This window comes from Cygnus atratus, chromosome 12, assembly GCF_013377495.2.
Source record: "Cygnus atratus isolate AKBS03 ecotype Queensland, Australia chromosome 12, CAtr_DNAZoo_HiC_assembly, whole genome shotgun sequence".
Classification (NCBI taxonomy): Eukaryota; Metazoa; Chordata; class Aves; order Anseriformes; family Anatidae; genus Cygnus; species Cygnus atratus.
In genome coordinates, this window is record NC_066373.1 from 1,116,199 (window position 1) to 1,131,395 (window position 15,197).

At 52.7% G+C, this 15,197-nt stretch overlaps 1 protein-coding gene across 1 annotated transcript; it reads right to left on the reverse strand.

Annotated features, from left to right (window-relative positions):
- Positions 1–3,584: 3,584 nt before the first annotated feature.
- Positions 3,585–15,197, reverse strand: LOC118257883 (cytochrome b5). The gene is made up of 5 exons (XM_035566306.2): positions 14,969–15,197; positions 7,736–7,864; positions 7,175–7,201; positions 5,404–5,435; positions 3,585–4,359 (listed from the first exon to the last, which is right to left on the reverse strand). The coding sequence occupies exons 1-5, from the start codon at positions 15,119–15,121 to the stop codon at positions 4,269–4,271; spliced, it is 432 nt and encodes a 143-aa protein (XP_035422199.1). The 5' UTR covers positions 15,122–15,197; the 3' UTR covers positions 3,585–4,268.

Consider the following 15,197-nt stretch of genomic DNA (forward strand, 5'->3'; position numbering starts at 1 on the left):
TGTGCCGAATCAGCAGCTGCTGACCGGAGAGCAGGCGCTCACAAAACTGGAAAAGCCAGAGAGCGCTCAGCCACGTAAATGCGTCGCTGGTCCCCGACATCTTCCAGACAAATAAGCAAGTTTAGAGCAGAAGGAGAATGATTGCACAATGTTTATTAGCTGCGAGCTTGAAAACGATCCGTGTTTAGATCACTGTGGAATGAATTCTGCAGAAAATCCATTTCACCCCCCAAAACCTGGGCTGCGCAGCTCGCCGCTTCCTGACGCACCGCGAGAACCAGCGCCTTGCGCGGTGCCCGCGCTCTGAACGAGCCCTTTGGCAGAGGCTGTTTCAGCTGGTGCCATCCGAAGGATCCTTCCTCTGACAGGAAGACAAATCCCGCATCTGCAATAGCTCAACGTTTTCTCAGCTTTAACTCATTATTAGTTGTAAGCAGAACAATTGTCACAACCAAATGCTTCCCTCTGGAGCCACAGTACAGCTGCGCAGTCCTTTCCCAGAGCTCGTAGGGCCGGAGCTCCCTCGTTCCGACACGGTGCTGCTGGCACCCGTGTCCCCGTCCCCACAGCCTTCAGCGGCTGCCGAGCGCCTCCCCCAGCCCCTCTGCCTGGCTGTAGTCACCCCCGAGGTGCAGTAGAAACCCTGGGCCAGGTGATGTGAGCTGGTCAGATCTGTAGAACATACTGAATACTTGATACTCAGCAACCTTAACAACCGGTGGGCACCCAAGAGCGCAGCCCATGCTGGCCCTGCAGCTGCATCCCCCCCGGGGGCAGCGTCCAGCACCCCCAGGGCCAAGCCCAGTCATCACGGAGAGCTCTGCGCATTATTCTCTTCAAGTCCTTCCCTTTATCAGCTAATTTCAGCAAAACCAGAATGTATTTGGAGCTCCCAGCTCTCCTCTGCCTGCCCTCGAGCCAGCGAGCAGCGGCGCCCCGTACTGTCCAGGAATTTGGGTTCAGGAAGGGGCAGCAGCCGCCAGCGCTGAGCTCCGCAGGTGTTCCTGCAGCGGCTGCAGTGCGCTTACACTGACCACACGCTGCCTCCGTACTCGTGTCTGCAGTTCTCCACCTCTCAACCTCTCCTCCGAGACCCCTGAAGGAAGCCCTCACCACACGCCCAGCTCCCATCCCAGGAACCTTCCTGGCAGGGCCGGAGCCGAGGCAGCGCCTGCGCCGAGCCAGCACCAGCTGTGCGGGAGTTCAGTGCCAGGACAAAGACTTGGAAGCCTCCTTCTTTAATCCTCAGACGAAACAGGTAAACAACTTTGTTAATGCCTCCTTTGTGCCCCGAGTGCTTTCACACCCACTGGACCCATCGCTCGGTGAACCGCAGGAGGAAAGCGGGGAGGACGGCGGCTGCTCCCTGGGCAGTGTTCGGGGCCAGCGGGTCCCGTGCTCCTGCGTCCTTCAGCCCAGCCCGGCTCCGTCCCCAGAGCCCAGGAGGGAGCTGCAGAGCAGTAATGCTGATACCCGGCCGCTGCTCCGAGCCTGTACATTTCATAGAAGGCCTCAACGCAGCTCCTGCAAACGTAAAACGATGCCTCCGGGGAAGCCAAACTCATGTGCACCATCCGTGGCCCTTTTCCTCAGGCCAGCCTCAGGTTCCTAAAAGCAACCCATCCGACTGCTGCAGAGGGCTCTGGGCTCCCCTGAACTCACCCCCTCCGGAGCAAGGTAACGTTTGAAAATCAGCCCCTCCGGATCAAAAGCGCCATGACAAAGTTTCTATTCCACATGCAAGCACTTCCACGCTATGATTTTGTAACCTTTTTTTCGACAAGCTAGACCGAGCTCAGCTCCCTCACCGTAAATGATGTTTTCCAAACTTCTAATCATTTACGTGGCTTTTCTATGGATTTGTAAAAGCCAAAGGCATTTGGTGTACGGCACAGCCACGGCGTTAATTCACTGCAACGACAGCACCAAACGCACACGAGCTCCCACTGCCGCAGGAGGAACGCACTCCACCTTTACCCTGTGGCATCACCCTCCGCCACCTCCCCGATGCGATGCTGTGTGCACACTCCTCAGGATACAGCGCGGCATCCCACACGTCCCAGTACGCAGCCCTGCAGCAAGTGTGCCAACAGCCCGGTGCCAGCGGCTCACCCTCAGCCACCAGCACTTTGCTGGGCTCCCAGGGAGCATCGGCCTCCTTCCAGGGCACGGCCCAATTCCCACCCGCACAGGCTGCTCTGTGGGGTGGCTATCCCTTTCCACTGCTAAATCCGATCTCTGCATTTTCACTTTGTCCTCGTGTTTGTTTGTTTGAGTTTTATTAAGTCAAGCGATAAACCTTGCAGGATCAATTCCAAAGCCTTCCAAAAACCTAAGCAGCTCAACTAATCTTGGATATAAAAATATCATGTTAGGCTGATAAGATCTTTTTCCATAAACTTCGATTGACTGACCCACTGCTTACTTTAAGACCTGTATTAATGTACGACTATGTGGCCTGTCACCTTTATCCTTTAAAAATATACCTAAGTCGAATTTATCAGATCTTTCCCACTGTTTTTTCCTTGGCTTGAATTTATACTCGTGTTCTGCTCTTGTTAAGATAGAATAAACAGACATCAGACCACCAAACCAGCGAGGACAGAACAAGGGGCAAGCGGAGCTTGCAGCGGGTATTCAGGAGCTGCTGTGACAACGGTGAACTGCAGGTTTCCCTACACTGTGCGCTAGGTTGGCCGGATAATTCACTGTACGAGACAAAACAATCACTAGCAGAAAGAAAATGTCCTACAGGGAGGAAAAAAAAAACCACACACCTGCACCTCTGCTCTAAGAGTACTGGAGGAAACGTGACCTACTCCTGCGGGCTGAGCCCACTGGAGGAACAGAGGGAGTAACGGAGTAACACAGCCCCGCACCGCCGTCTGCTCCCAATGGCTACGCGCCTCCTCGGCCTTCATTTTTAAAAGGTAGAGTGTAACTCCAAGTGCAAGAAACTCTTCTGAGCAGCCTTCTGAGGAGCACAGCGATTTCATGGAAGAGAGAAGCAAGAAAAACCACAACCGACAGGAGGTTTTCACAGCCGGGACCACAGTATATTGCTTCCCTTTTGCTGCAGTTCAGAAAGACGATATGCTTTGGACTAGGAACCAGCGTCAGACCACTGAAGGGTATCGGACACCACAGCATGAGTTTCGTTTTGTTTGCAGATCCTGAAACCACAGAGCAGCGTGCTGGAAGAGCTGGAGAGATCCGTGCCTCACAACACACGAGGCATACCTGACCTTTCCTGCATGCTGCTGAAGGCTGGCTGCAGAACGCACAAAAAGAGAAGAAAGGAGAAACGTTCTCCTCTGTTCCAAGACAAAAACAGCACTATGCACAAATCCCAAGTGGATTTCTTTTCGCTTTTTATTTAGGAAGAAGAGGCAGGATTTATTTCTTTTTTTTTTTTTCCCCCATCTGGTACAGATTCACAGGCAGTAAGAATGAGTTTTGTATCCAACACATGTGTTGGATCGAGACCCCAGGGAGAAAAAAAATCTCCCTTTCAAGAAGCCACATGTCAGTTCCCATTTCTGGTGTTGCCGCACGCAGCACAAAAGCACCCAGACAAACCAGAATCCAAGGCATAAATTGTTTCACAGAATATACATGTTAAAGGGACAAGTACAAATATTACAAAATGAACAGAATCACTTTTAAAATACTTGTATTTGTTTAACCGTTAAAAACAGACAGAAAGAGGTAGCAAAGCTAACAATTTCCTGCTGTTCCAATTAGTGTAGCCTGCATGCACTTGGAAAGTTACTGTGGAACCGAATCTCTCAAAATCTTTTCTGGAAAGGACCGCAGACAACTCGCAGTTTATTTCTGACAATGCTACGTGAAGTACTGAGGCAAACCCACAGGCTCACTAGCAGCTGTTTCACGTTGTCTGGCTTAACAAAAAGGCATTGAAAGAAAAAGGTTATCTGCGTTTTACTTCAGAGAGCGAGAGAGAGAGAGCGCAAGAGAGAGCACAAGCACGCACACGCCAGGGAGACCACACACAAACGTAACAGAATAACAGGATGCTGTGCCTGCCCTGCCTCAGCGAGAGGAAGTTATGGAAGGGCCGCGGGTCCCGGAGTTCGGACAGACAGTCTGGTATCAGCTTGGTCCCATGGATATCAACACCACTTGGCAAACCCAAAGCTAAAAGCAAGGCATGAAAGGCGGAGGGAACTAGAATCCCGCGTGTTGCATGCGTGCACTCTCTCTCACACATGCTCTTTCAGGCTTTCTGAGGTCCCATCAAGGTGAGCTCACGACGATCTCCCTTCCAACATGTAATAGCGATACATCAAACCTATGACCAGTGCTCCGAAGATGGGGATTAGCCATGTTGACCAGAAGCTACGGGGAGGAAAAGACAACAACAACAACAACAAAGACACAACACCCACGAACAACATAAAACAGAAGAAAGTATCAAGTTAATAAATCATTTGAGATGTTCAACACTCGCTACACGTCTGTTTTCCCCCAGGGAGCTCTCGAGACCCGTCTCCCACCAGGTCACAGAGCAACCGCTCGGGTCTGGGCAGCACAGCTCCAGCAGTCCCGTGCTCAGGGCTCTCCTGCTCCCTGTGAGAGGCCCCTGTGACTGCAAGGATGGCTTGGTTGCTTATAAAATAGCAGCTGGGTTGCTGAACTTTCCAGCCTGGCACATACAGAAACCAACTGGGGTTCTTTGCTGTTGTTTTTTCTTTTCTTAAATAAGCCAGACTGTAATTTGTGCTATACAAACAGCTGCGTTGACTCAAGCATGGAAATTGCTACAGCTATCCCACAATAAATCATCCTCACTCATAAACCTGAGGCCACAGGCTCACCTTCAGCAGCCTCCTTCGCAAAAAAATAAATTAAAAGCTAAAAACTTCTGCATCAGCTATGAAAGACTGGGACCCTCTTCTGGTTGTAAGCACTCCTGTACTTTCAACTAAACTGTGCTGGTCACGGTAAAACCTTCTAAAAAACCACACATGGCTGCGTTTCATCATGCCTGACCTGCAGCGACCACCCAAATAATCACTGTAGTGAAAAGGGACTGCAGCCATCGTTGTGTAATACGAACACGTGAGCCAGAGGATTCGAGCTGCACAACACCAGGACGCCTGCTCTGCCCAGCGAGGAGCCGGGGACGTCTCACTGCCGGCTGTGTCTCCATCTCCACCGAGGGAGGTGCACGCCCTGGCAGCTGACTCGGGCGTGATGCAGTTGGGCAGCTTCTTCTGGAGCACCTGCTTGCTAGAAGGACAGCGCAGTAATAGCCTGCGGTTTTTTTCCTGCCCATTAGAGTTGGTCTGCAGTTCTATGAATGGACGCTCCCAACCCCTCAGTCTCTTACTCTTTTTCTTATTATTATCTATTTATTGTTATGATTACTTTGTACGATACCTTGCTTGGCCAGAGGATGCCATATTTTGATCCTGAAAGAAGAAAGAGGGAGTTAGCAGGGAAAAAAAGAACCATTATACATCTTGTGCTAAGAAATGAGACTTCAAGACCGGACAGGTGCTTACAACACAGAGGAAAAACAACACTCCCCCTCCTTTCCCAAACACCCTCTCTATCACGGGCATGGATGTTTCTGGGGGCGTTTGCCTTCCTCCTCACCTCCACATTCTTTTCATCAGCCCAATCCCTCCCACCTTCAGCTTCACACTGGGACTTTAACCTCTCTCAAAATACGGTCTTGCTCATCCCCTTGCAAACTGGTCTGTTCATTTCATATGATACGGACGATAACTGATGATCCGAGGCAGATAACTCTTTCCCCATGATCGCTTCCCCAAAGCCTTCTGTCCACATCCCCATTTGCTCTCCTACTGCCTGGCCACCGAAGCATAAAACCATAAAGTTCTCTTCAACTCTTCCTTTGCCTACAACCTGCTTCCAAACTTTCATACTTCTTTTTTCATAAAACTCTGAGAATTTAAGTACGTTTTCCAACCAACTGAAATTCTTATTTAGATTTTTATCAACTCCACATCCTCTTCCTCAATCACTGTTGCTGCCCCTCCTAAACAGTATTATCTCCATTCCTTGTGCGTCTTCGCACTTTCTTTTCTGCCACAGTACATTCAGTGGCTGTTAAACATTGACACTTATCCACAGGGAGTTACCTCTAGGCTGAATTCTAAGAGTATAACGTCACTACTTTAAAAAAAAAAAACAACTAAAAAACTAAATAGGGGGATCCACATTACTGACTTCTATCTCTTGCTGCTGACTTTATATTTCGGCCTAGTTTAAAAACAGATGTTGCACACTAGAAAGACCTCAGCTGTACATAAACCACTGAACATAAGCCACTGAACTTTATACACTGAACAATACATTTGAAGGTGAATATAGGCAGAATCAGCCCCACTTTATAACTAAGATTTGCCTTTATCTATCCCAAGTGGCTCTTTCTATGGCTGGCTATAACAAGCAAACACTCCCAAGGGCTTCAGTTACTGCTCTCTGCTGACAGCTTCCTTATTGATTCCCGGTCCTCTGCGAGTGGCCCTGCTTCGAGCGACAGCTAATGAAAGCGCTGTTGAAGGCAGAGCTGCGCCTGGTCCAAGCCTGCAAGCCAGGCACGAAGAGAAGCCAGTTGCAAGACACACCTTTACCTCTCAAACTGCATTCTATTTATTACCATTTCCCTCTCCCCATCCGTTTCAAAGGCATTTTTGCAACACTGTGTCCCGTTCTAATTCAGGAGTACCTGACTTTTAACCAACACCAATGATTTCTAGGGCAGTTAACAGAGAATTCTTGTTCTACAGCCAGCCCCGCGGTGGCCGTCTGCTGGCTTGGTCGGAACAACGCTAACAGTTCAGTGACCAGGACACAGCAAGTACTGCAAAAAACGCTCTGTGGCTCGAGGTGTAGAAATAGCATCACTGACGTCGGGGAAGAGAGGGCACAAAAAAACACTTCAAATTTCACACTGAGGTGCCTGCCAAGCTTCTGAACAACAACAAGAAAAAAAAAAAAGGAATAATTTGCCTAGGAGATCTATTCATTACGTACTTTGTAAACATAAAGCCACAAGCTCCATTAGGAAAAAGAGACAGCAAAATAAAAGGTGTTTGGCGACTTCTTTGTTCATTTTATGAGCATAAAATAGTTTCCTCAGCATTAAATAAAATGGAATAGTAAAACACTAACAGCTTACCTTAGAACCTTCCTTTTTACGATCATGCTGTCAAGGGGAAAAAAAGAAGAAAGAAAAAGATAAGCGAAACCTGAAGTCATTATGAGGGAATTGTTCTGTACATAGTCCTCATCACACGGGCAATTGCCTGGACTCGTTTTCAAAGCAGGCGTACCCACAGCACCGAAAGGCACTGACTTTGCAGCAGGCAGGAACCTGGTGTTTGTGCCGTGCCTGTGATCTCTCACCCTCCTGAATTCTAAATCTTAAGGCAAGGGGAAGTTGCGGTCTCACCAGCTAAGGAAGGAATTGATCAGATCAGCTTCTTTAAGTGCCACTGATTTAACCGTAGGGAGAAGCCTGTTCTAAATGGCGGAAAGAGAAGACTGAGCTAGTTTTGTTTCCTCAGCAGAGGCCTTCTTTCCTCATTAGAAGTCCTGGGCGATACAGAGACTGTGTAAAAACGTATCTTGCAAGACACGTCTCGGTGTGCGTTTACTGCGTTGCATAAAGGAGAGTCACCATTTATACAGCCCCAACCCCGTGTCTGAAAGAGGGCTGTCCCACCCAGCGGGGCCTTACCGGGTGGACCTCCCCTATGTAGTACTGCTTGAGCATCTCCCTGGCGTCCGTGGAATGCCCAACGTCTTCAAAGCTCTCCGTGGCATCTTTACCGGCTTGCTCGAGCAGGACCTCTTCTCCACCTGGATGCTGCAAGAGAAGACTTCAGGTGAGTGAGCGGTCGGGTTCCAAAGAGTCGGAGCAGCCCTTCTAGCCCTTTTCATGCGTTACGGATGTCTCAAGCCAACATCATCAGTAATATCTACCAAAGATTCAATCGTCCAACCTCTCTCCTTCAGGTCACAGGAAATGGTGTGTGCTGCACAGCCTGGGAAATACCTTGCACAAAATAGAAATCCTTCCAAAGAGGCGAAGCCCCAACTTGTAAATGGAAGCCCAGCTTTGACCCCCACAGCCAAGCCATCTCTTTTCTCGATTCTGCAACTGATTTGAGCAAGAAAATAACACAGGAGAAGGCACATCCTCATGTAGCTTTTAATGGGCTTCACTGCACAAATCAGACTCACTTGCAGAGGAGCCTCTCCTGCGTGACAACTCAACTGCCAGCAAAGCACGAGAGAACGCTGCTTTCACAGGGACCAGCAGAAGAAATGATGTTCTACTTCTTCAGATACTACAAAAAGCAACGGTATTTGGCAGACAGCCTCTCTTCGCACATAACTGTACGATGAGGAATGGAGAAGAACAAAGGAGAAGCACATCACGTTTTCTAGTGGCATAAAAAGCCACAACTGTAATGTACGCTGGATAAAGTCCAGTACTGGTGGAGCTACAACTACTCAACGACCACAGGAGAAAGCAGAAAAGAACCAACAGAACACGTTACTGCTGGACGTCTCGTACTGCTTTCAGGAACCCAGAAGTGTTAACAACAGAAGTCGCTCCCCAGTGACACCGGCACTGCTGCGGGGAGCAGACGGCCACAGGCAAGACCGAGCAGTACGGACCGACAAAAATTCCTGGTGCACTTCTCCTTGATGGGCCGGGCTCTCCCCTAGCACTGTCAATACCAGGATTCCAGGAACAGACTGGCAAGAGGAAGCACTAACCACGAGGCCAGCAAGGTACAATCTCTTTACAATGCGTATGGGAACAAATAGTTCAGTTTGAACTACCAGCTAATCCAGTTAAACCAATAAAGCGATCAGGCTGCTGGGCGCACACAGGGACTAGCCCAGTTCTGCAGAGCACGAGGCAGCAAGCACTAGACACGCTGGTCGAGGAGAGGGGACCTGCTCACTGCTGCCTGAGATTCCTCTGACAGCTACAAGCCTGGGACTGGAGAAGAGATGTTAGGCTACATCTCAGATCAAAGGACTAAAGCACCTGTTTTTCTCTGTAATATCCTTTTCCTTCCCACAGACACAGAACAGTTGTCATTGCCCCTCTTCCTTCAGCTCGTTTGTTTTTGCTGCCAAAAGTCGAAATATTCTCACTTGGCTCTCACACCTCATACCAACCATACTCGTGTGGACACGAAAGCAGTCCGGTTGTCTTCCGCAGGGAGTCGGTGCAGCCAGCTCTGCAACCCCACATCAGAGCTCTTCATTCTGAATAAATCCCTTTATTGTCCAGGTATGCAACACCATCAAGGCGGCGCTTTCTCAGCAGCCATGAAGGGCAAAGTCTCAGCCCAGCAGGCAGCTGGGCAGCACTCAAGTTGTGAGGTCGCCTTCGCTGTAACGCCAAGCCAGGCTCCGCTCTGCTGCTTCGCACCGCGCCTGGCTCCGCGCCGTGCTGCCGCTTCTCCCGCTAGGGCCGGTTTGATCTCAGAGGGAGTCAGGTAGGGACTGCCCCAGCAGAAATCCAACCCGACAGCAAAGGAGAGGAAGCGATTGCCTGCCGGCAGCCACCAACGAGCTCTCTACAGAGCAGGACCTCCCTCCAGCTCACCTCGCCACCCTTCGGCTCACGCTTTCGGACCTGGCTGCAGCGGTAGGATGCTGTACCTTGTTCTGCGCAACGTGCACGGACAGTAATTCAATTTTCAGCTACTTTATAAGCACGCTCACAAAGATCCACAGAAATTAGGGGAAGAAGGGCTGACCATTTACTTTGAGCCTTCTACAGGAAGTCCTTAGGGATGCCTCGTCAGAAATCTCATTTCACGGGGAAAAACGTCAGAACTGAGATTTTAAAAAGATAACCTTGACTTCCTACCCATCCATCCTAAAAGGGCTGACAAACCCCTGCAGTAACAGGGAACACGGCTCTCGGCTTTCAGGGGCAGCCAGTCATTGCACGTCCAAGAGATGAGAAAAACAGCAAAGTACAAGAGGGAAGTTAAATTTTACTGCTCTTTGCCTGTTTGGTCTGAAGCCTTTCTACACACTTGCTAAACCCACAAGAAGAATTATTTACTCGTGTACATTCGTCCTTAATTGTAATCTCCAAGCCAAAAGAAAAAAGAAAAAAAATCTTCAAGAAACGCGTGGAATATCGTATTTCTGAAAGGACTCTTTAGTCTAGACACCCACAACTGCAGCCAGACAGTTCCTACCTTGTCGTACCCGCGCACACGTAAAACCAGACTATTTATACAAGAAGTCATTTGCTCTGCCACAAAACTTCCAAAAGCTACAGCTCCTGCAGAAAAACATAAAAGCTGCGAGAAGTGCAGCAAGCTCCGAAAATAAAATGTACTTCCAGAGGAAATAACGGCTGAGATGAAGCCTTCCTCCTCCTGAAAAGGAACAGACACAAGCAAACAGGGACAAGAGAGGTGGCCCCAAGTGCCAGCCCGCAGGGGTCCCCCTCAACATCCACACCAGGACCAGAACCCCCGTGTCACGGCAGCCGGGAGCACACCTAATGCACAAAGCACACGCTGACAGCCTTGAAGCACCCGCTCTGGAAGATGTGCCCAACATCAGGGGGCAGAGAACAGTTTGACAGCCGGAAGCGAAAGCCCCAGCAGCCACCTCCGGCAGGAGGCACCACCCGGAGCCCCCAGCCCAGCGCGCAGAGGGGAGCCGGCCTGCCCCTCGCCGTCGGGAGGCCTCGGGGGAATAAAGCCCAGGCTCAGGCACACTCCGCAATACGCAGAGCTACAGCAGCGCTCTCAAAAGGGTCATTGCAGTGTGATCTTTGAATCAAGCTCTTCGAATCCCAAACCGGGCTCCACAAGGCAGAGAACAGCAGTAGGGCATCGTGTAACCCCGTACTCACTCCAAACGCACTTTAAATATGCTGCTGATGCTCTAAGGTAGCAAATAAAATAAAAAAAGTTTGTCCTTGGTGCCTCTCCCTTGAATTAGCATCTAGGGGCAGCTCGTGCAGTCTGGGTTCTGTGCTCAGCCAGAAGGCGGTCTTTGTTCAGGAGACGTGAGGAGGAGACGCTCTGTGGAGCCTTTGGAGGGGACACGGAGCAGCAGCAGCTCAGAGCCGTGCAGCTGGAAGCGTGTGGCAGAGGCTTCCGAGAGCACGACGCGGAAACCCTCTGCAGAAGGCGAGGGCCCCGAGTTGTCTTTCTGCAAACTCCAAGCCCGTCGCGTATGGCAGCCGCTGCTACAGCCCCACCGTGACCTACAAACGAGCTCGGAAGCAACACCGAGCTCTGTGGCTAATTACGGTGCTGGATCAGATAAGGCACGAGATCATCAGGTCGAGGAGAGATGCGAAAGCTTTCATTCCCAGCCACAGTATTAGGGAAATAAGCCACGCAAGGGAAGAGCACTCCTGTGCAATAACAACGTGTGGCACTACGCGAGCCAGAAGACAAGGACAAGCACCTAGACAAATGGTGCTCATCAAGCACACATCCTTCGAGGCTTGTTGTGAGACGGGAACAGGCTTCCCTGAGAGTGCCTCTGCAGTGCTGCTGCAAGTCAGCGTGAGCAAAAACAGATCTCTGACGTTCCTCCTCCTTCCTCACGGAGTTCTGGTTGCAGACACACCCAAGTACGCAGGAATTAAATGCAGAAAGACAAAAGAAGATATTCAATATTGTTTTCTTACTGCTGGTGCAGTACGATGGTCAGAATTTAAAACCCTGCTGCCTCCTTGGTGTGAGCGACCGTCTGAAACCTCCCTTTATCCGTCCCACTTTACTTTCAGCTCAGACGAAAGCGCTCTGAACTAGCAGCTCTTCCGCACGGACCCTACCTTAGCCTTAGGCTTGAGCACGGCACCCTGTTGGAGGCACGCAGCTTTACGGAGAAGCTGCCACTAGCAGACTGTTCCTTCTTTTGCAAGGTCGTCTGAAGAACTGCTGAGAACATTATGCTTGTAACCGACTGACCCGTTTGGGATAGAGTCACCGCAACGCAGGCCCATTCCACCTGGAAACTGATTCAAAAGAAACACACATCCCCAAACTCTTCTGTACGTACGGAGGTAGAACAAATCCCTGTGTCACAGGAAAGCTTGTGAAAATAAGAGCACTACAGCTGCTGCACAGGTTGAGAGGCACAGCTGGTAACAGCGGTGTGGTGAGGGCACGTGTGAGCAGCACCAGCCCTCGGAGACCTGCCAGGGAGGCTCGCCTGCCCTCCTCCTCTTCCTCACTCATCATTCACACCGACCTGACGAGCCAGCCCTTCTTGCTCCAGCAAGTCTACACTTGCTTTCCTAGCCTACTGCGAACAGGAGCAATGATGTGTATTCCAGTGGTCCAGTTACCTAGATTTGGAAGAAAATGAGACAATTGCTGCAAGGCTATCTCGGATTTCGGATAACCACACCTCATTTCAGGCACTTGCAGGCTTTCTGGAGCACGCGATCTCTCAGAAACACCTACGAGACCTCGGTTGCTGTCTCTGCATTCTCCATTCTGTTCACGCTCTCACAATTCAGGAGACTTTTGCTACGCGATAAACGTCTTAATTTGGTGCCTATGACACAGGAAGTGGCCAACTGTAAACTGGAAGTTTAAGCTGACCTGTATGTCAAAGAACACCCAGGTTTTGGGGCGGCTAGCTAACGGCTGGCCTGCTGCACCTAGTCTGCAGGAACACGAGGCAATATTCGGCAGGCTTTTAGCAGCCAGGCTTCCTAGAGATAACGCAATCACTCCGAGGCAACACTCCCGTGGAATTCGGCAATCCTGTTCAAATAACCCATGGCCAAAGGCCAGGAAAGGCAACCATGAGACGCAGCTTCAGTGACTACACGGGATCAAGGGGAAATATTACCCGCTGAAAGCCTGATAGCTGCAGTGATAACTCAGAGCTCCGAGGCAGAACAGTTTATCAGACGACTGTAACCTTTAAACAAGGCAAACATTCCTGGGTCTGATCAGCTACACATTGTTCTCCTGTCACTGGACTGATTGCAGGGGGTAACAGATATAAGGCATATTTCTGCCGATAAATCAGGCCTTGATCCGTGTTTACAAACTTCACCATGTCAGCGAGGGGCGTACATAGCAGAGACTGCTGTGCTAGCCGTGCTGCCACAGTTACCAGCGTAGCCTTACTGCTTCCCTTCCCAAATCCAAGTAAATCCTTATGCCATAAAACCAGAAATGGGATAAAGGGCACCCCAGGCGCCATCTTACGCAGAGACTGCCGAGGCGAAGGCTGGGACCACCACGCAGCAGCCGTGCTTGGAAACACGGCATCATTCGCACCACGGGCCTGGGGGTAAACACCTCAAAAATGTGATTTGTGAAGAAGAAAGGCTTTGAAGATTTTTCTACCTTTTAAGTCTGAAAAACAATGAGCAGCGGCTGTAACGGAACACTGAGGCAAGGTAAGACAAGGCACGCACTTTTTGCAGGTACTTTCCCAACCTCCACCTGGTTTTGGCTCTTCCTAAGCCCAAGGTGCCTTGTTATTTAGAAACGAGCAGCAAATTGCTTTTCCACGTTTCTGTCTTCCTCTGACTCTACTTAACCTTTCTGCATCCGCAATGTCCTTTGGCAAGGCTGGCCCGCTCCCGTTGCGTGAAGAAACACCATTTGTTTGTTTTGAAATGGGCTCCCGCCAGCTTCCTTGATGTCCCCTGCTTCTTGTACTCGGCGGTTAGATGCGGGCAAACACGAAGGCTTTCAGAAGCTTGTGGAATGGCGAATGCTCTTCAACACATCCCCACCGCTCTGCCCACGTCCTTCGGTCAGCAGAGCTAGCTGACCCCACAGCTCTCTCAAGCATTGGCAGGTGCCGGATGACCGGTTTGGGCTATTGTCGGGGAACCCGAGCACCGGAGGGGGCAGGCAGCTGCTCGAACAATCCTCACGTACCAGCTGCAAAACCCCTGGTCTTGTGGACTGACCCTGGGCTAGGGATCCGAGTACCTTCACTCTGCTCGTAGCTCCGTTTAGCTGCTTCCCGAGCTGGAGTCCCGCTCGGCAGGACTGCCTTCCTTTCCCTCCATGACTACCAGGCCTCCCCAGCACCGCCCGCACCTCGCTGCGGCTGTGCGCAGCTAACGCGCGACCGGTCCCTGGCCCCAGCTGGAGCTCTGGGCTCTCCCGGGGAACAAACCCGGGGCAGCTGCTTCCCATCGCGCTGCACGGCCGTGCCCCACGGGGCACCACCCGCACGCTTCTCCCGGGAGCCTCCCCGCGTGCTGGGTGCCCGCGGGCCCCGACAGCCAAGCGCCAAGCGCCAAGCGCCAAGCACCGCGGCCCAGGAGCCGCCCCGCAGGCCGATTTTCACGCCCCGCGCCGCGCAAAGCCGCCCGAGACCGCTGCCGGGGCGCCCGCAGCGGGCAGCGGCGAGCAGGGGAGCCGGCAGCCGGCAGCCGCACGCGGGCCTGAGCAGGAAAGGCCGAGCTCCCGTCACAAAGGCGGCACGCAGCGAAACGCCGGCTGCGGGAGCGGCGGTCCGAAGGCACCGCAGGGAAAGCCGCTCCCTCCCTTCGTGCGCCGCGGTGCGCCGGGGTCCCCAAAAGCAGGCACCGGGAGGAGGGCTCGGGGCGAGGCGGAGCCGGGGCGAGGCGTTTCGGTGCCGGCGGCCGGGCCCGGCGCGACGCCTCCGCCGGGCGGGCCCCGGCCCCTCACAGGGCCGGCACGGGGCGGCCTCCTCAGAGCCCCGCCGGGCCTCGGCACCGCTCCCCGAGCCCTCGGGGCCGGCAGGCGGCGGCACGGGGCTCCCGCTCCCCGCCCTCCCGGTCCCGGTCCCGGTCCCGGCCCCGGCCCCGGCCCCGCTCCCCGCCCTCCCGGTCCCGGTCCCGGCCCCGGCCCCGGCCCCGCTCCCGCTCCCCGCCCTCCCGGTCCCGGTCCCGGCCCCGGCCCCGGCCCCGCTCCCCGCCCTCCCGGTCCCGGTCCCGGTCCCGGCCCCGGCCCCGCACCTCCTCCAGGAAGCGGGTGACGTCGTACACGCGGCCGTGGATGACGAGCCAGGCCTCGCGGCTGCCGTTCCGCTTCGCCACCTCCTGCAGCGTGAACACCGGCCCGGCCGCCGCCGCCTCGCCGCCGCCCTCCGCCCGCTTCCCGCCCTCCATGCTGGCCGCCGGCAGCTTCGCGCAGCGCGGGGACCGGCCCGCCGCGGCCGCCGTAGCGCCGGGGCCGGCTGGCCAA

Bases quoted from the DNA above. Each gene is read 5' to 3' on its own strand.
- LOC118257883 (XM_035566306.2), bottom strand. From the start codon at position 15,121: ATGGAGGGCGGGAAGCGGGCGGAGGGCGGCGGCGAGGCGGCGGCGGCC. The intron at 7,202-7,735 runs GTAAGGCCCCGC...TCCCCTTGACAG, and splicing joins ACATAGGGGAGGTCCACCCG to CATGATCGTAAAAAGGAAGG. The intron at 4,360-5,403 runs GTATCGTACAAA...TCCTCCCCGTAG, and splicing joins GCATCCTCTGGCCAAGCAAG to CTTCTGGTCAACATGGCTAA.